This window comes from Phaseolus vulgaris, chromosome 3, assembly GCF_051622355.1.
Source record: "Phaseolus vulgaris cultivar YP4 chromosome 3, ASM5162235v1, whole genome shotgun sequence".
Taxonomy (NCBI): Eukaryota; Viridiplantae; Streptophyta; class Magnoliopsida; order Fabales; family Fabaceae; genus Phaseolus; species Phaseolus vulgaris.
The window spans coordinates 35,363,339-35,390,664 of NC_143500.1; the positions used below are offsets into that span (position 1 = coordinate 35,363,339).

General features: G+C 29.7%; 2 protein-coding genes across 3 annotated transcripts; one reads left to right on the plus strand and one right to left on the minus strand.

Annotated features, from left to right (window-relative positions):
• Nucleotides 1-2,524: 2,524 nt before the first annotated feature.
• On the plus strand, nt 2,525-12,334 carry LOC137807218 (DNA repair protein recA homolog 3, mitochondrial). 2 transcript variants are annotated; one of them, XM_090300721.1, is made up of 8 exons: nt 2,525-2,707; nt 3,120-3,168; nt 6,589-6,812; nt 6,944-7,031; nt 7,624-7,796; nt 8,834-8,980; nt 9,274-9,362; nt 10,354-10,475. In XM_090300721.1, exons 1-8 carry the CDS (start codon nt 2,651-2,653, stop codon nt 10,355-10,357), a joined length of 831 nt encoding a protein of 276 aa, XP_090156847.1. In that variant the 5' UTR covers nt 2,525-2,650; the 3' UTR covers nt 10,358-10,475. The 2 variants fall into 2 exon arrangements, with proteins under 2 accessions (XP_090156847.1, XP_090156846.1); XM_090300720.1 differs by lacking the exon at nt 9,274-9,362 and adding an exon at nt 11,606-12,334 and having other exon boundaries at nt 2,532-2,707; nt 10,354-10,488.
• A 7,379-nt stretch (nt 12,335-19,713) lies between these two features.
• LOC137807220 (putative transcription factor bHLH041) lies at nt 19,714-26,089 on the minus strand. Its single transcript, XM_090300139.1, has 8 exons — nt 25,917-26,089; nt 25,694-25,816; nt 25,463-25,568; nt 25,276-25,290; nt 25,107-25,184; nt 24,357-25,025; nt 23,483-23,878; nt 19,714-19,841 (listed from the first exon to the last, which is right to left on the minus strand). Exons 1-8 carry the CDS (start codon nt 26,030-26,032, stop codon nt 19,746-19,748), a joined length of 1,599 nt encoding a protein of 532 aa, XP_090156265.1. The 5' UTR covers nt 26,033-26,089; the 3' UTR covers nt 19,714-19,745.
• Nucleotides 26,090-27,326: the final 1,237 nt, after the last annotated feature.

A 27,326-nucleotide genomic window follows, 5' to 3' on the forward strand; every position in this document is an offset into this window, starting at 1 on the left:
CGTGAGAAGAAGCTAAACAACAAAAACAAAATAAAAGTGGAACCTTAAAGAAAAGCTTTGTGGTGAGAAACAGAGAATAGATGTTTTTCATTCCCAGTTTGGGATGCATAAGCTGAAAAGTGGATGGAGGTAATGATTTTATGAAAATATCAGCATTCTCCATGGAAGATGAGATTGAAAGCAACTTTAGGAGTCCAACAGTAATCTTTTTTCGAACAATATGACAATCGATCTCGATGTGTTTGGTACGTTCTTGGAAAACCTGATTGGATGCAATCTGGATGGCAGATTGATTATCACAATACATGGTTGGCGGTTGTGTGTAGGAGACACCAAGATCTTGTAGCAGATAGGTGAGCCATTGGAGTCCACAGGTTGTGGCAGCCATGGCCATGTACTTAGCCTCAGAGGAACTCTTGGAAATGGTTTGTTGTTTCTTTGATTTTCAGGAGATAAGAGATTTCCCTATATATATGGGGAAACCAGTAACAATTTTTTTTTGTCTCACGGCAGGTGGCCTAATCAGAGTCATTGTACGCTTTTCACTAGATAGAGTTTTGGTGAGGAAAAAAAGATATCGTAAACAAGAGCATTCTTGAGATATCGTAGGATTATTAGGATTCGAAAGGCTGCTTATTGATGAGTAGAGGTAGGGACGGAAACAAACTGACTCAGCTTGTTGACACTTAAGGCAATATTGGGTCTTATATTGGTAAGATAGATGAGCCTCCCAATTAGGCACCGGTAGGAGGAGGAGTCTTCTTCATTCAACAACAATTCTTGTTCACTGGAGAGGCGTAAGGAGTGAACCATTGTGTAGAAACAGGAGCACAATCCAACATTCATGTTTCATGTAGGAGGTTAAGAGTGTATTTCCTTTGGGAGAGGTGGATGTCATTACTGTTGCGAGCAACTTCAAGACCAAGAAAAACACATGAGGTCACCCAGACTTTTGATCCAAGAAGTCAAGTCCTTCCAGCTGTGTGTAGCCCTTGGCAACCAGGCGTGTTTTGTAGCCATCAATGGTGCCATCGCTGTTGTGTTTGATTTTGTAGACCCAATGGCAACCAATGGGTTTCTTACCCCGTGGAAGGGGAACATGTTGCCATGTATTTTTTGTGGAGAGAGCTTCAAGTTCGGCTTCCATAGCTTCTTTCCAGCATGGATGTTGTGAAGCTTCTTCATAACTTTTAGGCCTAGTGTGTGATGTAAAGGAGGAAAAAACATGTTTAAAATTAGAAGACAGAGCATTATAAGACAAAAAAATAAAGATAAGATATCTTGTACTTACAGTCTGTGTAGATGGTAGATCAATGTGAAATTCATAAAGATAGGTAGGGTTCATCTTGGACGAGTTGAATTGGGGATGAGTTGATCCGTAGGTGCCATAGATACCGGTTCAACCGTGACAAATACCGGTTCAACAGTGACAGATATCGGTTCAGCAGTGTAATTATCATAGGGAAAGTGGATGCATAAGAAGAAGGGATGAGTAAAGATAAATTGTTAGGGTTCTTGTTAACTTCATCTTTCAATTTGTAAGGAAAGTGAGTTTCATAAAAGATAGTGTGTCTTGAGACCTCTATTTTATGATTTTTAAGATCGAGAAAAATGTAACCTTTAGTATTAGGTTGAAAACCAAGAAAAATACCAGAAATAGAACGTTCATCAAGTTTGTGTTACGTGAGAAGTGATACTGCTAGAGAAACAAAGACAGTCAAAAACACGTAAAATAGACCAATGATATAAAGTGTCATGCAGTTTTTCATACGGAGATCTGTTATTTAAAAAGGGAGTGAAAATACAATTAATTAGAAGAACAACATGTAAAGCAACAAAATACCTAAAATTAGGAGATAACATAATTATTAGTATTTTTAATGTACTTATTACTACTATTTATTTAAAACCATCCAACATAATTTTTTTATTACATGATCAATAAATTTTTAATTTTGTTAAAAAAGTATAGGTGTGAAATTCTTCTTTTTATTGGAAGCAAAACTAGTCAAGAATTTTCACGATTAACTATATAAATTTTTCATTTTATTTTGTCGGTTTCTTTTATCGCTTTCATGTCTTTTTCTTACAGGTACAGGAAAAGTTTAAATTGTCCATAGTTAATAACAGAAAATTTATTTTTTAATTTTGTAAATTAGAACTAAAAAATGTATTCCGTATACTTTTATGAATTATACGATTTAAAATAAATTTCAAAATCTAACAATATATTATAGATTATATAAAAGGTTTAAATTATAGAACTACTGGCATTTCAAATCACATAATTTTAAAATAAAAATATATTATAGAATACATAATTCAAATATATTTTACATAATGCAATTTTTTTCTAAATTAGATAATTAATAACATATTTCCAATTCTCTGAAGAGGTGCAGGAATAAGCATGAGATGCAAAAAGTAATTGGCTCATCTCAACTTTTTAAAGTCCATTCACATACATCTAGGAAAATTAGAAGGAGTGGTACTTCCTCCATCCCAACAAATATCTTTCCGCACCCCATTATTTATGGAAAAGAAAACATTAGTATTAGTCTTAGTGTTAGTATCAGTGTCGTGTTCATGATGTCCCATTACACTTTCATTGGAATTCTTCTCTTTCTTTGAACCTCCGAAAGTTGCTTCTATGGCGAGTCTGCTTCGTAACATTTCCTTTCTCACACGCTCGCTATTCGTCCCTAAGGTTCGTTTCTACGCGTTTTTTTTCCTCTTTTGTATGCTGTCACATGGTTTTGTTTATGCACTTTGATCAGTTGTTTTTCATAATTTTTGTCACCAAAGGCATATTACGGTGCTCTCTTCTGTTTTATGCATTATTATCATTTTATGATTCTGATGACCTTGTCTGTCACGTTTTAATTTCTTTAGTTAATTATGTACTTTTAAAGTAATACGTGCATTCATGGGGACCGAAGTCAGAGGAATATTTGCCCTCTAACAAAAGGTAAGGAAAAGGAAAAAGCATTGGCCGTTTTGTCAGTCATGGTCATGAATATGCATTTAACCAATCGTTTCCCTCACTTTTTGCATCTTCTTCGTACGTTTCTGATTGATGCTGATTTTCCTGCATAATCAGTTCTTGCTTTCATTTGCAGGGCTTTGAGCTGGGATTATTTAGCACTTCTCATATTTTGAGCTTTTCATCTAAAGGTTTGCCGAAGCTCTCTTGCTTTCTTCCCTTCCCTTTATCTGAATCCAGAAGTTAATCAGTTGCAGGAGTTTATTTATACTGAAAATAGATTATCACATTCTTTTTCAAATTTTAGTATTAACTGTCATTGGTGTAAAATTCATGGAATACCACATTCAAAGATCGATAAAGAAACAAAAGATATACAGAGAAAAGAATACAGTTTCAAAACATTAAGAATAAAGTTGTGATAATGTGAAGAAACTTTGTTATACGAAATCATAGAAGAAATAGGATATTTGGTATCTAGAGGATTAATCATGGTAGCTGAAGCGAAAGTAGTTTGATTATCATTGTATTTAAGAGGTCTAGTTCGGATTCTGTTAGATTTTCTGAGGGAATGTTTAGAAGAAATAAGGGGAGGAGAGTCCGTAAGTGAAGAGAAAGCCCGTGGGTTGTGAGTAGTGCTGAAAGGGTAAGCAAGGGTGGTTAGACCATTAACGTTGATAGTGGAAAAGGGAAAACAATTCTCATAAAAAATAACATTTCGAGAGACTTCAATGGTTTGTGTGTGAAGATTGTACACAATATAACTTTTCTTGTGAGACCTGAACCCTAGAAACACGCATGGTAAAGTTCTATGATCCAACTTCCTCCTGCGAGTACTAAGAGTGCTAGTTTAAAAAAGGTACCCAAACACTCAAAGTAAAGTAACATCGTATAATTAAGAATAGAGCTTTTGATATGGGGACACATTTTTTAGAAAAGGTGTGGGAATAAGGTTTATTAAGTTAGTTGCATGAAGTAAAGCACACAACCAAAAAAGGTTGGGAATGTTAGACTGAAATAAGAGAGCTCAAGTTACATTGAGTAAATGTTTATGTTTCCTTTCAACAATGCCATTCTGTTGAGGGGTTTCAACACAAGTGGTTTGACGTATAGTATCAGTAGATTGAAAAAAAATAACTCATGATAAATTCCACACCATTATCTGATCGAATTGTTTTGACTTTTTTTGTATCAAATTGTCTTTCAACAGAATTAACAAATCCTTGTAAAAGAGATTGTGTTTCAGCTTTAGAAGACATTGGGAAAACCCAAACAAATCTAGTATGATCATCAACAGTAGTAAGAAAATATTTATGATCATGTAATATATGGAATTAATTAATTTGGAAATAAAGATCAAATTGAATTTGAAATTTGGTAGATATAACACATCAGTCAGAACTAGAAACTCTGAAACGTATGCTAGAATATTTAGCAATCTATTGTTCTCCATTGGGGAGGGAGGCTAACAATAATGGGTGAAATTTGTCTATATTCACTATATAAGTCAAGAAAATATGCAATATGGTCAGTAGCCCCCAATTCAAGAAGCCAAGTATTGGGATTAGAATCATTGTTTATGGTGCAAACAACAGGTAAAATATTCCTAGAACATAATTTGTTTTAGGAAGAATACCAAGTTGATTAATATGAGCACTTTGCGTAGAGGAAGAAGATCCTGTAGATGTCTGTTGCAGTAAATTCATTAGAGTTTGATATTGTTGTGAAGTTAATTTCAATTATGAATTCTGTGCTTCCTGAGATGTGGCTGTAGTTCCATTGAATTGTCTTTCTTTTTAAGTAGCGTATGAAAAAACTTTGTTAATTGAGGGAAGAGGGTCCATCATTAGTATAGCAGACCTTACATTATTATACTGATAATTCAATCTTCTCAAGAATTGTGTAACTTGGTCTTGTACCTTCCTTTGTTTCACAGTTGCAAGAGCATTACATGAACATTTTTTAACACAACTACATATTGTATCTGGTCTATATGATTCTAATTCATCCCATATCACCCTTAATTTTGTATGATACTCTGTAACATCACCATATTTGACAGAAATAACTTGCTGTAATTTTGAGATTCTCAATAGACCTCTTTGTGAATATCTTGATTTCAGGCCTTTCCAAATATCAACAACTTTATCCAACCTCATTATACTTTCTCTGATTGAAGGTGATACTGAGTGTATCAACCACAAGACCACCATATTATTGGAACATTTCCATGCTGCATGAAGAGCATGATTAGGTATTGGTTGCAGCAAAGAATCATCAACAAATTCCAACTTATTCTTTGCATTGAATGCAGTGGTCATTGATCTAGACCACGATTTGTAATTTGTGGGATCAAGAAGAGGAGAAACAAGAGAGATCGATGGATTCTCATTTGGTTTGGATGTACATAATATGGACTGTGGGGATTGAGCGATTCATCTAGGGTTGAAGAATTGTCAAAGCCATGGAAGAATGGAAACAATGGTAGTATTAGGGGAAGACAATAAGAGTGCAATAGAAATCTTCAATTCAAGATCTTTGATATCATGTAAAATTCATGGCATGCCATATTCAAAGACCAAGAAAGAAACAAAAGATACATAGATGAAAAAAAATACTGTTTCAAATATTATTATTCATTCTCATGGCGTAGCATTGGTTATAGGTTATATATAAGAATCAGTTACAACAGACTAATTGATTTATAATAAAATTTATTTTAAGTAGCCATAGAGATAAGACTAATACTAACTGATTTATAGATAAGACTATATAGTAAGATTTATTTTAACTAACAATAGAGATAAGGCTAATAATTGCATGTAATTGTTGAAACTTAGTCTTTATTGTTGGGGTAATCTTCTTACAAGGCTTATAGGGTAAATAAATTATAATAATCATGATATGCGTTGGGCTTGGTAAGTCCAGTTAAGCTCATTGTGCTTTTGGTGAATCCTCAGAATGATGCTTGACAAGGAATTGTTTATGTTCTTTATAGTTTATACATCTAAGTTTTTGTATTCATGTGCGGAATCAAACCAAAACAAAAGTTTATACTTGTTCGTTGCGTTTTTTTTTTTATGGATTCGTGTAATAGTAAGCATGGATCATTTAGGAGTCTCTACTTTTTCTTGGAGCAGTATTTATTTCATTTAGCCTTTATGTTAGGCGTCCTACTACTGTGACTAAGGTACAACATGAAAATGCACTATATGATAGTTGAGTAACTTGGGTTTGAGGAAGGTTGCATGAAAAGTAACAGGACAGGATGAGAAGGTAAGCAAGAAGGGGATTGATTGGATGGTTAAACAGAAAATTGGAGTATTAAAAAGAGGGAAGAGGGGTGGAGGAAAGAAGCAAGTTTGAAAAGAAAGCGAACTAGGACTCCTGAATGGTGGCAGTATCTCTGTTTTCTTATTTGGAGAGTTCATATCGTACCAGAGTCTGTTCATGTCTATCTCATCCATTAATGTCATACTGATATAAGTTGCAATTTATAGAAAATAATGTAGTGTTTCAGATCATTCTCCTCTAGTTTCCTATTATCTCTAATGTTTGAAGTTTGAACAGATTTGAAGTTGACAACATTTTCCATTTCTATATACCTAAAGGTAGAAGGCGCTCTAAATCTGATGGAAGTGACTCTGGTGAAGAAAACATGTCCAAGAAAGAGCTGGCACTTCAACAAGCTCTTGATCAAATCACTTCTGCATTTGGAAAGGGATCCATCATGTGGCTTGGTCGTTCTGTCTCACCAAAAAATGTGCCTGTTGTGTCTACAGGTTCTTTTGGTCTTGATATAGCACTAGGAATTGGTGGTCTTCCGAAGGTATGCTTTGATCCTTGCATGAAGAGGTTTCTTGCTTATTTGTTTTATGTGAATAGACTGAACCGTTTTTAATACACTAACTGCTGGATACTGATGACAGTTTTCCGTTTTCCCCCAATTTGTGTCCATAGGGACGTGTTGTGGAAATATATGGTCCAGAGGCTTCTGGAAAAACAACTCTTGCTTTACATGTGATTGCAGAAGCACAGAAGCTCGGAGGTTATCTTCATATAATACTTCAGCACTTATAATTGAAATGTCTATGTCTTTTGGTTGTAATGGATTTAGACTTCTAACTTCTATAGATGTTACCATGACTTAATCATAATTATGGTTGCTACAGACTCAGATGATTTAATCTCCGGGCCCTGCTCTTTATGTTTGATAGTGATAATTGTGCTGTTTTTTTCCTTGTGATTTCTTAAAGAATGTCTAACTTTGGTTCTTAGAACACCCTTTGACTATTACTTTTTGGAAACGGCAAATTTGATGTCTGATTCTATACATGATTTCTTGTTGTCTAAAATCCCTGCTTCAATATCAATACCCTGCCTACAAATTTTAGGTGCTACACTGCTAGTGCTAGCAGTTTCCCAGCTGTAAATCTAATTTGGTTTCTCACAGTCTAAATTTGGTGCTAGTAGTTTTCCCGGTTTCAGATGTGTTCTTCCATTCCATTAGTTTAATTGTAACTATAATTTCAATAAATTAATAATGAAGTTGAGGAGGCCTACCCACACAATTTTATGATTTACTTGTTTAGAATTTTGTAGCTGGTTTATCTGGAAATTGATATGGTTGTTTCATACAGGTTATTGTGTCTTTGTTGATGCTGAGCATGCCCTTGATAAGACACTTGCAGAGTCTATTGGTGTGAACACAGCGAATTTGCTGTTCTCCCAACCCGATTGTGGTGAACAGGCACTTAGTCTTGTGGATACCTTAATCCGTAGTGGTTCAGTTGATGTAATTGTTGTCGACAGTGTAAGTTTGAAGCACATTTTCTTTTGTTTCTGTCAATACTTTCCCTGTTTCCGTTGTAACTTGCTTACGATTATATGGTAAGTGTTGATTCTACTATTATATTAATCTGTTATTAGATTCACTAAACCAGTGTATCAAGTGGCATACTTTCACCACCATCTAATAACTTATTGTAGGAAACTGATTGTATCCAATCACCCTTGAATTAGATCTAGTCATTGTAAACTACTCATCCTATAAAACTTATTTATTGGTGTAAGTATTCTATTTTCTGTGTAGGTAGATCCCTGTACATAAATCTTGCTTTTGGTGATGCTTGTCACCTAGAGATATCTCCGGCTTCTTGTATTATGTAGAAATCAGTGTGATTGGTTATAATATAAGTTCAGGGGAGGGTGAGATATTTGATGTGGAAACTGGAATTGTTCTGGAATGGAAGCATTTTTTAGCATTGTGATAGGAACTTGGGTATTGTGGGGTGCCTAAGTCCTACTTCGAGTAGTATGGGATGTTCGGTGGAGTATATAAGTGTTTGATTCTCCTCTCTTAGTAGTTAGCTTCTGAGGGTGGGTTCTCCAAGTTCTTGGGTACTTACAAATTGATATTAGAGCTGGTTGTCAATGTCTCAGAAAGGGCTACCTGTGAATGATTCTAACCAACTAAGAGAGTTGAGTGAAGTGGATTATTTAAGGGTTTTGTTTTCCCCCTTAATAGCTAGCTTTTGAGAGTAAGTTTCACACGTGCTTGGGTATTTATCACATTGACTCAGCCAAATTTTAGAAGCTCTTAAATAAAATTGTTATTTTTAATATTTTGGATTTTGTCCTCTTAAACCCTCATTTGTAGACTAGTTGAGTTTGATTTTCCAATGGAAAGAATGAGCAAAATTTAGTGTTCCTCTTTGAACTTTCTCTGTATTTCTCCCTCTTGTATAGTTTTTTCTTCCATATGGTTCATACTACGTCATTCAAATCTTGTTTTATTTGTTTAAATGCACATCCAGTGTCAACTAACTTTTTGCAGTTTTTATATGATAGGTGGCTGCACTTGTTCCTAAAGGTGAGCTTGATGGTGAAATGGGTGATGCTCACATGGCAATGCAGGCTAGGTTAATGAGTCAGGCACTTCGAAAATTGAGCCATGCCTTGACACTTTCTCAAAGTATATTAATTTTTATAAATCAGGTATCGGCTAAATTGTTATCAGCTATGTTGTCAATTTGTTTTTGATAGGCAACCCAGAGCTTTCATTACTAAGGTACCAATGATACCATAAAACATGTACAACAAAGCCTTTGACCAGGATTGTAAAACTCCTCATAACAAAACCTCTTACCAGTTGGTTATTAAGTATGTATGCTCCCCTGACTCTTAAAATACTTTATAACTTCAATAACTCCGTAAAATTAGTATTGCACCCCAAATTGCTACGTAAAACTTAGTTACTTGTGTATCTAATCTAACACCTATTTTTGCAGAACCAACAACCAAAACGGCAGCTATGTTGTCAATTTTACTTTGGTCAGATTATGAATATGTTTCAGTTTGAACCTGAGCAAGTTAGTGTGTACGTGAAACTTCTGTTTGGGTTAGCCTGTCCGGTCCTAATTTGATGTTTGGTCTATGATTTATTTTCTTGACTTATGCTGAGCAATGTTCCACTATCATAATTCATATATTCTATTGTTGTTGACTTTATTAAACTTTTCAACCTCTCTGACTTTGTCCTGCTTCTGTCTTCTGCTTAGTGTAATGTTCAGAGTCAATTCACTGTCTTTTTTTATGCATGTAAAAGCTGCATGCGTGTAAAAATTAGTGTATAAATTCACCTGAATCTTAAATACCAAAAGCTATTAATTGCTGGAACTTCATCAGTCTATTTTTTTCAGATTACAAAGAAAATAATAATAAATGTAGATGTGCTAGCAGCATGCCCCTATTATTAATTGAAATTTGTTAGAAATCACAAAACGTTTGGGTCTCCCTCCATCCTTATTTTGATTAATTCACTCATTATTTAGTTGTTTTCAATGAATTTTGACAATAGGAGAGTATGGTAGAGTGTATGTTACTAGCACTGTTATAAATTATATCAAGGAACAGCATAGTTAGGGTTCATTGCTGGGGTAAATATCAGAGCCATAGCTTCTGTGAGTAAATATGGAGTTTTATTTTCGAGTAGAGGAGCTCTCAAAAAGATTATCTAGCTATGTATGTTCTTTGGCTTTCCAAATTATTTGAATTTATTGAAATATTAATTATGTACTGGTCATACATCGGTCAGACATATACCAATGGACCTATTTTTAAACTTATGATGGAGTGTTGCTTGCTATATTCGATGTGTTTTTTTATATGGTTTTTTATCCAAAGGAATGTTAAATGACTTGGTTGGTGTTATCTTTTACTGTTTGTGTATTCTGTAGGAATATTATCTTCTGTGTGTGTAATGTATACATTTTCTTTTGGGTGGAAGTGGAAGTACTTTGTTCAACAAATTACCTTGGGGATGTGTCTGTCTTTTAGTAACAGGAATTCTGTTGTGTATGTTCCCCCAGGTGAGGTCAAAGATTTCAACTTTTGGGGGATTTAGTGGGCCTACGGAAGTTACTTGTGGTGGTAATGCATTGAAATTCTATGCTTCTGTGCGTCTAAATATCAAGAGAACAGGTTTTGTCAAGAAGGGTGAAGAGGTAATCATATACTGATTTTTTTTCTGCCGTACTTCCTGCTGTAGTATCCTGTTCAAGTGTTTGTTTCAAAAAAATAAAATCTGGTTCAGTTTGATGGAATCAACAATATTCTGTTCTGAAATAGGCTTTCTCTTTAAATTTATGTTCCAAGTTACTTTCATTTCTTGATATACTTTGGACGTGAGTGGTGTAGGTGTAAAGCTTTTGAATTCAGTGAACTTATTGCAATCTTGATAAATAGCAGTTCTGTCCATGCCCTATAAAACAGGAGATGTAAATTAATTGAAGTTGCTTGCTTATTTATGGTTAATAGTGAATGTTTCCACATCCTGCAGCAAAGTAGATGTTGGTGTTTAGTATGAAGTTAAATTTAAAAAGAAAAACAGAAATGCTCTAACACACTCTTATTAATTGAAATTGATTGAAAATTACATAATTTTATGAGACCCACTTCATAGCTAATGAATTCCACTCATGATTTCGTAATTTCCAATAAATTTTAACTAATAGTAAAGAGATTGTGTTAAAAGGAACGTGTTAGGGTGTATTATAAAGAATGTACTAGGGAGTGTGTTGCCAGCACTCCTCAAGAGAAAATATATTAGCATTATTAGGTCGAGACGGTTGTAAATTTTGTGGTGAAGTCATTTGTCATCATCAATCCAGTTCTTTTGGCAAAACTGGTTGTGACACATACTGTTTTTGTTTTGTTTTGAGTAAGCATGCTATTTGTTGACGACATTACCATTTTTGGTATTTTAATCATCTATGCAGTACCTACATTTATAGTGTGTTTGAACGGAGAATTTTAAGAGGGTAGTTTATTTGTATGAAGAATTTGAAATACTTTACAACAAATTATGTTGTTTCGATAACGGATTTAAAAGAAATTGAAACTTAAGGATTTTATGAGTAATTAGATCTCTTAAAAATGAAGAATTTCAAATTTCACTTAGAAAGGACGAATTAGATCTCTTCATATATTTTTTTTTTAATTTTGATTTTGGTTTGGGAGTCATCGACGTCCCTTTTTATTGGTATTAATATATAATTTTATTTAAATTATTAGAATTATTTTTGTTTTTGTAAACCACAACTGTTAATTTTATTTGTGCAGATTTTAGGAAGCCAGATTCTTGTCAAGGTTGTGAAGAACAAGCTTGCCCCTCCGTTTAAAACTGCTGAATTTGAGCTTGAATTTGGCAAGGGGATATGTAAAGAAACAGAGATTATAGATTTAAGTGTACAACACAAACTAATCTTAAAGGCTGGTGCAATGTATTACTATAACGAACAGAATTTCCGCGGTAAGGATGCCCTAAAGAGTTTCCTAGCTGAGAAATATAGTGCATTAGAAGAACTTGAAACGAAGCTCAGAGAAAAGGTTCTTAATGTTGAGACAGAACAGACACAAGAATCAGATGTTACCGAAGGAATTGCATCAGTTAGTTCTACTCTGGAAGAAACACCTGTTGTAGAAGCATGATTTTGTGAATGAATGTAACAAGAAACATCAGTTAGTTCAATCTGTACCCTGTCATTTATGCATGTAGCTTGGTGAATTGGTCCTAAAATGGTCACTCTCAGATGAAGAAGGTCCTGAGAAGCTATGCATGACCCAAATGCTTATACTTCTAGTTTGGAATATCATTCTTGTTAGTGGTCAAAGTTTGAAGTTCAATTTGAATTTCAGTGTACTTACCTGTAAATTGAATTTTAATGTCATTTTATATAGCTCATGTAAATTGAGAATGTAACGGAATAACTGCTTATGAAGCAAAGTCATTAATTACTAAAGAGTTTACCGGCCTCCAACAAATTATTAATACATATCTTTCTCATGATATCCATCGTTTTTCTTCCATTTTAAACCCCGTCTTTTACTTATATTTTAAAATTAAAATATAAAAATAAATTGTTTAAATATTGTTCCTGTTAGGAAAATGAGACCTAGAGAACTATTGAATGACTTTGTCTTCCTCTTTCCTACCGGTCAGTCGACTCACGCTTCAACTTACTCTTTTTGTCTTCTTAATGCTCCTTTAGGTCTCGGTTGCTCAGTCTTCTAGAGAATGTTGAAAGGGGATACTTGCAGCAAAGAGTGTTCGACATTCGGATGTCGGAGTACCGTATTTAATGACATACATTTTTCTTGAAATATGCGCTATTTATATTATTTTAATAGGTTTTGGATCAGATTAGTGAGATGGGTCATGCTTAGAAGTATATTACCTAATTCTGGTTTACTTTTACGGACCCTGATTGAGCGTTAATGGACCGAGGGTGTCGATCGTCCTGCATGGACATGTATCATTCGGTCGGTTCGTTGTGAAAATCGAGCCGCGACATTGACTGTTCGGTATACCAGTACAAATACTAAAATTGTGCTATATTTTAACCATATAACAAATTATTTATTACTTTTATGTAATTATAATTATTAATTTTATTTTCTTAAAAAATGTAGAAACACCCACGAGATCTGGCTCAATTCCCTATCTAGCACCATTTACATGTTTATTTCCCTATCTAGCACCCTTTTGTTTTTATTTCCCTATCCAGCACCCTTTTGTTTTTATTTTCCTATCTAGCACTCTTTTATTTTTTATTTCCCTATCTAGCACCATTTTAAAAATAAATAAATAAATAATAAATTATTATTATTTTTAATAATTTTAATTTTGAATGCATTAAAAAATAAATATTTTTAATGTTTAAAATAATTAGAAATATAATTAATGAGTTTTTACAAAATAAAAATAAAAAAGTAATAAATTAAAAATGTTTAGTTTAATTTTTTTTTTAAATGAAGAAAATAAAAAATTAAACTATACAACAACATAAAAGTTGAATCTATAAACATAAATTAGTATTTATTTTTATTATTATTAATGATATAATCATGTTAATTTCAAGTAAAAAATACAGGACATAATTATAAAAAAACCAAAGTCAATTAGTATTAATTAATAGTGAACACATAAATAATATTGAAGTGTCTACCCTAAATGCAAAAGTCTAAAAAAAAAACTAATGCAAATGCTACACTTAATGCTACACTGAATGCATTAAAAAATAAATATTTTTAATGTTTAAAATAATTAGAAATATAATTAATGAATAAATAAATGAGTTTTTACAAAATAAAAATAAAAAAAGTAATAAATTAAAAATGTTTAGTTTAAAATTATTTTTTTTAAATGAAGAAAATAAAAAATTAAACTTTACAACAACATAAAAGTTAAATCTATAAACATAAATTACTATTTATTTTGATTATTATTGATGATGTAATCATGTTAATTTCAAGTAAAAAATACAGGACATATTTATAAAAAAAATCAAAGTCAATTAGTATTAATTAATAGTGGACACATAAATAATATTGAAATGTTTACCTAAATGCAAAATTCTAAAAAAAACTAATACAAATATTACACTTAATGCTTAAAAATGAGAAGAAAAAAATGCAAAAATAAATAAGTCTAGAAAATAAAAACAACAACAAATAAAATAAGTGTAACATTTGTAAAAAAATAATTTTAAACTAAATATTTTTAATTTATTACTTTTTTATTTTTATTTTGTAAAAACTCATTTATTTATTCATTAATTATATTTCTAATTATTTTAAACATTAAAAATATTTATTTTTTAATGCATTCAAAATTAAAATTATTAAAAAAATAATAATTTATTATTTATTTATTTATTTTTAAAATGGTGCTAGATAGGAAAATAAAAAATAAAAGAGTGCTAGATAGGGAAATAAAAACAAAAGGGTGCTAGATAGGGAAATAAAAATAAAATGGTGCTAGATAGGGAAATAAAAACAAAAGGGTGTTAGATAGGAAAATAAAAATGTAAATGGTGCTAGATAGGGAATAGAGCCACGAGATCTTTCTTCCATTTATAACTGTGTTTTTGAAACAAAAAAATATACTATAACCCTGTATAACAGTTTTAAATATATAATTAAATTATGTGAAAAATTATTAAAATGTTGTATTATAATGATTATTGTTGAAATGTTTTTTTTTTTCTATTCTAGGAATTGTCAGTGACAGCATGAATTCAACAGCTTGAAATTTGTACAAGGATTCTCTAGTTCCTTTTTCTTAAAAAAAATGGGTATAAGAATTTTCTAATTATCTTTTGATGGACCCCCTTGTACAGCGGCTATCTACCTTTGAAAAGTATAATTTTCTCGAAAATAACATTAATTTTTTTATTGCTTGTTTGCTGTTTTGCATATTTTCATACTACTCAAAGTATTTTTCAATTTTTATTTACGTATTTCCCAATAAACTTTGGTATAAAAAATATTTCATTAACGCCTTTTGGTAGACTTAGTTTTTAATTTTATATTTTTTTTACCTTTTCCATCCTTAGTTAATAAAATATAAAATGCTCTCTTATTATTAAAATGTGTTACTATTAAATAATGGATGTATAAATATAAGAAACCCAGAAGAAAAAAAAAAGTCTTTATCGTTTCCCAGTCTCGGAATCATACTTTAAAAAGTTCCTCCTCTTAAATCTATTTTTAGAGAGTTGACTAATATAATGAAGTAAATGGGACCACAAGGAATAACAATTCTCTTTTAATTGTTTATTTATTTATAACAATACTACTCCGTTGACTATCTTTCATGATGCTAACACGTGCAATGAAAAACTTCGTTTCTTGTTTTAATGACATTGGCTACTTTTGTCAAGAAATGGAAGTCATAAACTTTATAATTAAGTTATACACCTTCTTGTGTAAAAAAGAAGTTATAAACTTTCTAATTATGTTTGCTCGAATACATGTTATAAATGCTTTTGAGATTTTTTTTCATAGAAATTATATTTTCAATATTTTTTTAAGAAAACCTTTTTAACTTGTATTTGAACTTATTTTTAAGGAGAGTGACATGCTATAAAATAAACTAAGTTGTGTTTTATATTTTTATTCATAAAAATTTTGGGTGGATCAAATTTTAGAAGAATCTGTAAAGAGAATATTCTTATTTTTTTTAAAAAAAGTCAAAGTGCAATGTGATTGATGACTTGAAGAAGCATTTGTGACAATTTGCGAAAAGTAAAAAGCCAAATATTTGGCATGTGATTAAATAACATACCCCTTTCCTTTTGAATGTTTTTCCATCCCAAATTTATGTTTAGAATACTCCTGAAATATTCTTTTAATTCATTTTAATTTTTCTGATAAAAAAAAGTGTTTAAAACAATGATGATTGTTTTTTCACCATCTTTAAAAGTTTGATTTTTTTTATTTCGCTTTCTTTTTGTATGTTGCATTTCACTTTTTCTCTTTGCATTTTTTTTTCAATTTGTAATTTAGTTACTTGTCATTATTGACCCAACGTATCTAGCCTTTGACTCTGAACTCAACGTCCCCTCGTGTTTCTTAATAAACTATGGTCACTCCTTTGTTTTTTTTTTAAAAATACTCGTCATCCTCGTTGTAACAGTGATAGCAAAAAAATTTGGATGTAGGAAACAAAATAAGATATATTTAGCAACTCAACAAACCAAATTCAAAAGTCAATAATGGTAGCCAACCATAACTTTAAAGAAATATGAAAGATGGAATTTTTTCTGTGTGTTTTGATTGGGGAGGGAATGTGTGGAGATTTGAGGGAGTGAATGTGTGGAGATTTGAGGGAGTGAATGTGTGGAGATTTGAGGGAATGGATGTGTGAAGATGTTAGAGGAAAGTGTGAAGAAAGTGAGAGCGTTTGGATTGAATTATGTTAGAATGAATGTGTGAGGAAAGTTTATGAGAGTTTGTGAGTAATGTGATGGTTGTGAGGGAATTTTTTTTTTTTAAATTGTTAAATGTTACTTTACAAATTTATCCTTGCCTATTAAATTCTTTTAATAATGAAATGAGTTATTTTTGTTTAAAAATAAACAACTTTCACATATTTTATAGATTTAAATTAAAATTAGAAAATAAATATAATATTAAATATAAATATATATAATTTAAAAATTATAATTAGAAATAAAAATGTATTCAACAAATTAAATTAAAAAAAACTTCAAATTCGAAGCCAAGTTCTTGGAATGTTAAAAAAAAAACTTTAACCACTACACCAAATAAGTTCTTTTATCATATTATGATTTTTAATATACTTATTATTATTATTATTGATAATATAAAAATTATTGATAATATAAATATTATATTATTAACTATTGTTAATATTATTATAATAATTATTAATATTATCACTAATATCAATATTATTATTATTACAGTTATTAAAATTATTCTGTATGTAATACTTTACTTACTAAAAAATTTGTGTGTAATGTCTATTTACATATTGAATTACTTTTGGCTTAGATTCAGAAAAATTCGTATGTAATTTGAAAAAATTCATATGTAATCATTTTTATTTTTATATACCAAAAAAATCGTATATAGTCACTTTTATTTTTACATGCGAAAAAATTCGTATGTAATCACTTTTATTTTTACATGTGGAAAAATTCGTATGTAATGTCTATTTACATATTTACATACTGAATTAAATCTATATGTAAATATCCGTATGTAATACTCACTTTACATACAGATTCGGATCCATGTGTAATAATCGGTATGTAAATGGGCAATTTCTTGTAGTGAAATATCTTGAATGACTTGTCTCTTTAGGATATTATGTTTTTCCCTGCTAGTTTTAAGGTATTTTGCTAAAGTTAATATTTTTCGTGTTGATTGGGGAAGGTATTTTGTGTGTGATTTATCTATGTATCTTGGTTAAGAATGATTTTAATGGCTACTAATGTATGCATCAATGTTGGGAAAGTTATTTCTTATCATGTTTTGGAGGTGAGAAAATAAGTATACATGACTTGCTATGGAATGAGGGTTTAAGAAGGAAAATGGAACGAGGGGCTGCCTAGTTCCATAGAGATCTTGAGTGCTAATCAAATCGTTGAGCTTGGACAAGCAAAATGCTATGATCTATAAACACAAGATTGGAAGAATTGGGAAGACAATGAAGAAGGAGAATTCTCATGCAGTAAAGGGATGCTAAAAAAGTTACGCAGAGGATGTAGTTGTTTTGGAGACTCTTGGTGAGTGAGAAAATGTAATAACAGAAAATATGTAGAGAAATGAATACATCATGCATATGTAACAATATCTTTCTATAAAAGTTAAACATCCCTAAACACTCTAAATTTATTTATTAATTTTTTGTCAATAAAAAAATACCAAATAAATTTTCAATTTTTTTTTTATGCAAGAACGTCAAAATTAAAGAAAAGTCATAAATTTAAATTATAGAAAAAGGAAAAAGCATGCCATAAATATACAATTCAAAATGATTTTGTACAAATGTGTCAATATGTCTCCTTCTAGTTGTGGACCTGTTTTCTTTTATTGTATCAAGATTATCTTCTAGAAACTTGATGATGAGATACATTGTGACCTTAAATAGGTGGTGATGTATAATTAAAGTAATAAAATAAGTAATCAATAGTATATAACTTCACACCTGTTTATACTTTTCTTATATATTAACTATATATCCGAGATAACCTGAACCATTAATTAATACTTAATTGTCAAATTAATAAATATCTCGTAAAAAATTGAATTATCACGAAACCATTTCGAATATCTATCCCTAAAATTATACCTCCTTAAATATTCTCTCATATCACAACATTACTATTAATTAATATTCTCTTCAATTTAACATTATGACCACTTCTCTCATATCACAAAACATTGAATCAAAATAAATATTTGCTAAAAAAATGACATACAGCGTAGTATTATTACACATAGCGAATATAGAATTACGAAACTTGAATGTAATTTATTGTAAAAGTAATCTTTTTTTTTTTTTTAAATCGTTACAAATCCCATCAATGAATAGTTTCGAAACTTATTTTTAAAATGATTCCTTAAAATTATTGTGTCCATATTAAAATTTAGAAAAATAATGACATTTTGAAATAAACATTTTTGTAAAATTTATTAAAAAAAAGTTAATTTCCAAATTTCCAAAATAAAAACAAACATGGTCTTTAACTTACTTAGAAATTGATTTTAAAATAAACTGATTTGTTTTAAATATTTTTGTTCTAAAAGCAAATGAAATAATAATTCACATAAAATTTAATAATTCACATAGAAAATAAAAAATATTTAAATAATAATTAAAAGAAAAAACTCAAAAATCTTGATTTCGAGTCCTACCTTCCAATATTAATACTAATTATGAAGAAATGATAGTGGTTAAGTTGATACTATGTAGTTGGTCCTTAATCTTAACTTCAAGTAAAATAAAAATATTATAGGTGTCAGCATAATTGAGATAAGTTGTATAGTGATATCTAACATAAAAAAATTTATTTTAAAAAAAATTAATGAAAAAAATTTTCCCAAAATTATTTAACTTTTAAGCTTAAAATTAATCGTTAAATATGAAATTAATTTTATTTTTTTTTTTACTTATTTTAACGTGACTTTGAGTTAATCAACCTGATTTTCTTATACCATTTAATAGTTTGACCTTGTTAACTTGAGATCCATCAGCACCTACACATTTTCCACAAAGAAAAATCGTTAACTTGCAAACAATTAAATTCTCTTACTTACCTCAAAATAATCTACCACTAGACTATTACTACCAACTACCAAAGTTATAAAAATATTTATTCGAATTTCGATACAAAATTACAAGTTTGAATACATAGATTAAAAACAAAGCATTTCATATTTTTAAATAAGGATATTATAACGAAGTGGACTTTATATAGAAGCTCGTGCGTGAGACTATATATTATGGGTGGTCCGATAGCGGCCCGATAGCGGGTGGCACGATAGGCCCAAACACTCGCTAGGATAGGCTCAAAATGGCTCTGATACCATATTACGAAGTGGACTTTAAGTCTAACTCAACCCCATAAAATCGGCTCATAGGGTTGAGGTTTGCACCCACTTATATACTATGAAAGGCTCTCATCTCTAGTCGACGTGGGATCTCCAACAGATATTCTTAAATTCTCTCAACTCTAATAATTCAAACATTTAACTAATGATAAGCATAACACTTAAAATTTATTCGAATAAATCATTTTATAGATATTTTAAAAAATATATGAAATCAACTTCTTCATAATTAAAGTTAACTTGTGCATAAATCTAAAGCAATTAATTTCATATTTTTTTTATAGTTTTGTCTTCTATAATTTTTTTATTAAAACGTGATAGATTAAAGATGAAGTGATTATGTGGATTTATTTTGGTGGACTTGGCATTGTATTAGGTCAGGTACCAATCTTCTGATTGCTTCCTCGAAAGCACGTTCGTCCCATTCATTGTCCTACAAACAAGTAATAGAGACCATTATTCTTCGTCTTTTTTAATAATAGATATGTCTTTTTAAATATGAAAAAAATTATAAATTCATATGTTAACTTTATAATTTAATATTAAACTCATAATTAATTTATTATTAGTCCTTAAATATTACACTGATAAACTAGTTTTGTAATATTTACAAAATATATATAATATAATTATTATACATTTGACACATTTCAAGAGTAAACAAAAAAAAAACTAAATTAACATCTATTTACATTTTTTAAAACCAAAAGCATTATTCTTTTACTGAAGACAAATAATGATAATTGATTCATTCTAACCTTATTTATTTTTTTCATAAAAAAAGGTGAGTAAATTTAGAATACACAGCTTAATGCTCAAGATTAAAAGATTTTAAAGTAGGTGATTGTAAGAAAAAAAAATCTAAAATAGTGTTTTAATTTTAACTATTTCTACGAAGATTTGATGATTAAGAACTATTCTTCTTCTCTTTTCGCTAGATTGTATTTTATGTATAAATTTATATCATATATATGTGATTATCATGAAAAATCAATCAGTTATCATATGATTATTTAAAAATACACACATACATATATATATATATATATATATATTTAGTTTGATAATTTAATATTAAACAAATCTCACCATAACAATATTTTTTTAATAAAAAATGGATATCATGATTAAAAATCAATTAGTTATCATATGATTATTTAAAAACTTATGTATATATATATAGTTCGATAATTTAATATTAAAAAAAATCTCACCATAACGATATTTTTTTAATAAAAAATGGAAATATACTTGCTTTTTTTATGAAGTTATATATTGCATTTATTAGAATGATTTAAAATTCTGTTTAGCAATATGTTCTTCGAAGGGATTTTCTTTTAATATAGAAAACTCGTACTTGAGTTTTTTATTAAGGGTGGGTGTGAGAAATTTATACTCTCACTATCACCAAGTCATATTTAAAAATTTGGTAAATTGAAAACAAGCGAAGTGTATTAAATGATACAAATTTTCTATAAATTATTTACTTGTAAACTAATTTAATCAATACAAAACTGTTTAATAAGTATTTTAAAGTAATTAAAAAAAAATAGTTTATAAGTTATAAATTACTTCAACTTATTTATAAGTGACAACTTGTAGCTTAAAAAAAATATTTTTACTAGTTTATAAGTGATAACTTGTAGCCTAAAATAAAAAAATAAAAAAATAAAAAATAAAAAATCTAAAAAATTGATTAATATTTATTAGATAGATTCATTTAAATAAAACTATCTGTTCACATAAAAAGATATATACAACTTTTAAAAAATAAATAAAAATACTAAAAAATTAATAAGAATTTAATTATTTAAAAACAATCTAAAATTATAATTATTTCTGTTTAGAAACTCAAATTTCATTTATATAACAAAACTTGAATAATAATTATTTTTTATGTCATTTTAGATTAGTGAATAGTTTATCAATTAGTTAACTAAATACTTATAATTTAATAAGGTATCTAATGAGCTCACTAATTTGATAGGCTATTTTACGAGTTCAGAACTAAAATTAGAAGTTAGCTTATTACTTACCAATTTATCAACTAATCTTATTAAATAGACCTATATAATTTTTTTTCATCTATTTTTTTCCATTCCCAGAATTTAAACAGTCTGAAAGTTAATTATTTATAAAAAAAATTAACAAGGTTATTGTTAAAGGAGTTTTGCAGACGATAACTTTATATCACATAATGTGTATATACTCTTTTAATTTAATTCAAATGTTAAAATATAAATTAATTTAAATGATTACAAAAATTAAAAAGTAATTGATATAATTGGAAAGATATTTTTTTAAAAGCTAGTAACTTATATTTGAGAAAAAAAAAAGAAAATTTTAAAATAGTAATAGAAATGTTTGTATTGCTTGCATATTTGGAGTTGGGTAAGCAAATTTTTCTTTCTTCTCATTTGTTTAATAAGGATTATCTTATTTCTTTTTATTAAGAGTGATGATAGTCATTTGGTTAAATTGATTAAACTTGTTGTTATAACTTTTTCTATTTGGATGATATGACGTATGAGGAATTATGCTAGATTTCAGGATAATATTGAGGTTTCTAAGAATATTTCGGTAATTAAAGATTTAACTTGTCTAGTGGGAAAATTTTTCGTTCTCTTCCTGTTAGATGGAAGTTTTCTTCACGATTAAAATTAACACTAATGGCTGGGGCTGCTAAGATATCCTGATTTTGCTAGTTGTGGAGGTATTTTCCGTTAGAGTATGGAGGAGTTTATTGGTGCTTTCTCTGTGTTTCTTAAAGTTCAAACTGCTATGGTTGTTGAGTTTTATGGAGTTATACATGTTATTGAGAAAACTTAAAAGATGAGGCTTACTAATAATGTCTGGCTTGAATGTGATTTTGCCTTGGTTTATGTTACGTTTACTGCTAGAACTAATGTTCTGTGGATGCTTCGTAATTGATGAAATACTTGTCTTAATTACTGTGGGAAAATCATCAAATTTAAGTTTATGGTTACTCATATTTTTCGTGAAGGGAATGCTTGTGTTGATAAGTTGGCTAATTTAAGATTTATTCATAGATAATCATTTCATTGGTATAAAGGTTTCCATCTAGTTTGTTCTTATAATTCTTTATGAATAGGTATAGTCTACCTATGTATCATTTTTTTAATATATGAGTTTTGGTCTAGTTTTCCCATATTTTTGTATTTTTTTTAATAATAATATTTTTTTTCATATGTTGAGAGATGATTGTTGTTACTTAGTGTAACCGAGATGTAAAGTTGTATAATAATACCTAAGAAAACTTTTATTAAAAAAAAATAGAAATGTTTGTGTTCTTACAAATGAAGATTATACCTATTTTATTGTGTAACAATAAGTTTAGCATTTTGACAAGTATAGGAAATTTCTTAAAATGCATAAAATTTTTAAACTATCCTGTCATCATCAGAGAGAAATTTCATAAATTGCATATAAAATAGTGATGATATGAACGCTTGACACGGATTCTAATTAATTGTTGGTTGACCAAACCAAACCAATAATAATACAAAAATATACTTTATAAAATTTCATACAAATTAAAAGCTAGTTGCATGTTACTGCATCCCAGTTTTAATTTAACGCATAATATATTATTTAAAAAATTGGCTAGATAACGTATAAAAATATTAGAATTTTGAAAATTTCCATACATTTTATTCAAAAATAAAAATTCTTTCCCACATATATTATAATTAAAAAAGACAATATATTAATTTAAAAATACTAAACGTTGAGTTTTTTTATTTATTATCTACATATATATATAGTGTGTGTGTGTGTTTTTTTTTTCTGATAAATCAAATACTGCACACAGTAAATAACCCTATTCAATAACTCTTTATAATAATATTATAATATTTTAAATTAAAAACTAAATGAAATAGTTAAAATATTATTTTATTTGTATGTTAAGAGTGTATTTTCACTGTGTGCAGTGTAAGCTATAAGGGTCCAATACCTAATCCCCATGACACTGATATGTGTACATTAAGTTACACAAACATATTAAAAAAGACAGAATTTTTATAATTACTGGAATGTGTTTGGGATACATACCTCAATAATCCTCAGCCTGAAGGTTAATTCGTCAATGGTTGTCCCTCCTTCTGTAATATGGAGGTTTGTGTTCGTGGAAATCAAGGTTACGTTCTGAACCCTTTCTAAGAACTCCAATATGCTAATCAATACATCAATGTGACAGCTTTGTTCTCTCACAGTCACTCGCAACTCCACCATTTGCTCCTCCGATGAACTTGATTCTGATACATGCCAAACCCGAACATTCAATCTTCCATCAGAGAACCTACCCTTGTTTTCATCCCTACTACTGCTACCTTCCCTTGACAAATCTGTCATCAGCTGCTGTTTTCTCTTGTTATTAAGCTTTTCAATATCAGCCATCAATGATATTATTGTCTCCTGTGCTGCTTTAAGGATCGTCGCCTTACTTTTCTGAACCACCCAAGTTCAAACCTCTCAGTTTCTTTTTGGAATTACAACAAAAAATCTCATATCATGGACAAGAAATGTTTGGTTTCAAACTTATTTTCATCCATATATATTCTTTATGTAATTAAAGGCATCGAGTTTATATATAGTAAAAAATGTTATCTGCTAATATAATGTATTATACTATTAACTATTATCAATAGTATATTCAAAATTAATAGTAAGAAATATCCCATACCAGAGAGAAACCTAATTCATAACTGTTATAAATATGACATATTTTAACATAAACCATAACCATGCCCCTTAAATATGAGCTTAAATGTTTGATCTCTTTGTATCCTTTGGAAAAAATCAGTTCCTTATTTATAAATATCACTATCTTGTGAGATTGGTGTTTAATCCATAGTTTGGAAAAAAAAAATTTGGCTTTGCATGCATGAAAAAGCTATATGCCTGGCATTGCTAAATCATAACATACCTTAGTTTCCGGATAAAGAAGTGCACTGAGTTCCTGAAAACACTCACTGAGTTTTTCACGACGTTTTCTTTCCGATATCGTGTGATAGTACTTCTTCTGGGAACTAATGGGATGAGTTGCTTCAATAGAATTGCATTCTCTCATCCTCATTGAATTGAAGTTTTTAAACAATGGAAATGATGTATTCTGCAGGTTTTGCCTGCTAGAATTGGACTCCATGTGGGGTTTTATATTTGAGTTTATCATATCTGGTCTATGTCTCGAGAAATCGGAAGCTGCAGGGTGTATTGCAGAATTATGAGGCAAAATTGGTTGGGGTTGATGGTGCTGGGAAGTTGAAGACATGACTTGGATTAGTGTTCTTATTATTTGTTCATGTTCACCCTCTGGTGTGCGTAAATAGTTTGGAAATGGAATGAGTTGAGATAATGGTTGAATAGTTTGTTGGTGAGGAGTAGGTTGTGTGGGAGCCACACCAAGGGCTTCAGGAAAGTTGGAGTGGGAAATTCCTGGAATATCGAGTGATAGAGATGAATGTTGATTAGAGGTATCTGTAGAAATTGATATGAAAGAAGATGATGATGATGAATATGGATTCTGATCAATTGATTGGGAACGTAAATAGAAATCTTCTGGGAATAAATTCTTAAGTGATGTCTCAATGTCAGCCTGAAAATTTACAGTGATGACAAATGATGAAACAACAATTAACCATTGACGATGGATATCATGACAGTATAGTTTTCTTACTTGAGAAATGTTGGAGAAGCCAAGCTCAATTTCTCCCATTTTGCACCCCATGAAAACAGCCATCTGCGATGAACAGCATCAGTAATAAATTTGAACTTTTTTCCCCAATTCATTGCAATTTAGGAAATCACTACTGATTAAAGTTTCGAGATTTTTCCTATGAACCTACCTCAATCCTTGCTTCCTGTAAAAACATATATAACATTTAGTTCCATTATTTGTTAACTTGTTCTCTTAATATACTAAATGACAGTGATATATATCCTCTAATTATTTTTCATATTTGTAATTTTTATAATTTCTTATTTAAATTTTAGTCAATACAACATTTGTACCATTTGAAAAATCATTATTACCAGAAAGAATTGTTTTTGTAGTTGGGTGGATGCGAGTGGTAGGAGATCCAACAGTTTGAGCTGTACGTAGGGAAGTTGATTCCTGAAAGCAACTCCAGGAACACATCTAAAACAGCAAAAACTGAAAAGTAAAACAATTTTCCACAAATAATGCGAAACTAAATGCAAACATGCGAATCATGTTGATAAAAAAATTGTAATTAGAGAACATGATAAAGTTCTTAGTCTTACTCCTGACTGACATCAAACGTTAAAGCTCGATACTGTTGAAAAAGCCTTTCAGCTTCAGACCCTAAAGAAGAGCTTGGTTGGTTGTTTGGTAGATTGTATAAACCATCAAAGAAGAACAAACGACTATAGAAAGACAAATAAATCCAAAGAAATGAGAGACAAAGTGTGTTAACTATAATGATGTTGTGTGTTAATTAGTTAGTAATGAGAGAATGATATATACTTGGATGAATTGGAGTGATGTTGCCACATACAAACATAAGTGCAGCCAAAAGATTGGAGCAGAGTGCGAAGAAAATCAGTTCTGGGGGCTTGAGGGAGAGCATACACATCATCCATGGCATGGGGTGCAAGCAATCAAAATTGCTAACTAAGGGTTTTGCATGATGATGGATGAGAGGAGGATGTGTATGTTGGTATACATATATTATGCATCATCTTAATGAATATACTTGTTAACCTACTCGATGTGTGTATTTATATACATTTGGATTGATAATGAAATACTGATTTGTAAGTGTGAAGGGAAAAGGAGGGTACACACAAACGAGGGCAATGACTCGTAGAGAAAAAGGAAGAAAGGGTTTTGAAAAGTATATGGTGATGAAGCTATTGAGAAAAGTCTTTGGGTGGAAGAAATGTATGCATTTGTGAAATCCAATTAAGGAAAACGTGGGCAATGAATAATTAAATGTCCCTCTTGCTTAAAATAGAGAATTGTCTCCTTCAAAGTGTTAACCAACCAGATGCATCCACATGTTAAGTTATAAGATGTACAACTGAGATAGGTCTTTGATTAGAAGAAATATATGTTTGAAAATCAAATGAAAAATAATACTTTGATAGCGAAAACAAAAATCTTCTACCACCCATATAATAATATATATTAATAATTTATATTAAAATATAAAAAATATAAAAAATATAATTAAAATAATTAAAATAATAATATATTAAGTTGTCATAGTAATTTTTTAATACAGTTTATATCAAGAAAATTATTAAATAAAAACTAATTTTAGAAATAAAATATAATTAAGCATGGACTAAATTAGATATTATTCGAGAGGTAAAAAAATTATTGATATTTAAAGTAATTTTTATTATAAAAATTTATAAATTAGTCAGATTATCTTTAAAATCTAAGATAATTGATAGTTAAAATTTAATTTAATTTATAATTTTTTATTAATAGTAAAATATTTTATTTATTAATAATTTTTTAATTTATAAAATGGTATTTAATTTAGTTTATAATGATTAACTAGTTTGTATTTATTGATTTTTTTATAAAAATAAAAATTAAAGATTGTAATTAGTGGGGCTGGAATTGATTGGTGTAGAAGGAAGGGGAGTAAAGTTGATTTGAAAAGATTTGAAAATGGGAGGAAGGGAAGAAGGCGCTGTGTTTGTTTGTTTCCAGGAAGCTTGTTCTTCTCCAACCACTCATCCATTGAAAGCCATCTTAAAAATTTCTTCGCTCCAAATCTTCAAAACCTTCACATCACTTCTCTTCTCCAACTTATAGGGAGGAGAAATCTCTTTTGTATAAGGATTGGGATACCCTGAAGTATCCCCTTTAAATTTAATTTATTCATTGCTGATAAAAAAAAAAAAAAAAACTTCTCTTCTC

What these genes read in the sequence shown, in the direction of transcription:
- LOC137807218 (XM_090300720.1), top strand. Translation starts at nt 2,651, where the DNA reads ATGGCGAGTCTGCTTCGTAACATTTCCTTTCTCACACGCTCGCTATTC. An exon ending in TCATATTTTGAGCTTTTCAT is followed by an intron (nt 3,169 to 6,588) that starts CTAAAGGTTTGC and finishes ATTTCTATATAC; the next exon opens with CTAAAGGTAGAAGGCGCTCT. An exon ending in ATGTAATTGTTGTCGACAGT is followed by an intron (nt 7,797 to 8,833) that starts GTAAGTTTGAAG and finishes TTTATATGATAG; the next exon opens with GTGGCTGCACTTGTTCCTAA.
- LOC137807220 (XM_090300139.1), bottom strand. Translation starts at nt 26,032, where the DNA reads ATGGATGATGTGTATGCTCTCCCTCAAGCCCCCAGAACTGATTTTCTT. An exon ending in CATCACTCCAATTCATCCAA is followed by an intron (nt 25,817 to 25,916) that starts GTATATATCATT and finishes GTCTTTCTATAG; the next exon opens with TCGTTTGTTCTTCTTTGATG. An exon ending in TTCTTTATCCGGAAACTAAG is followed by an intron (nt 23,879 to 24,356) that starts GTATGTTATGAT and finishes TGGGTGGTTCAG; the next exon opens with AAAAGTAAGGCGACGATCCT.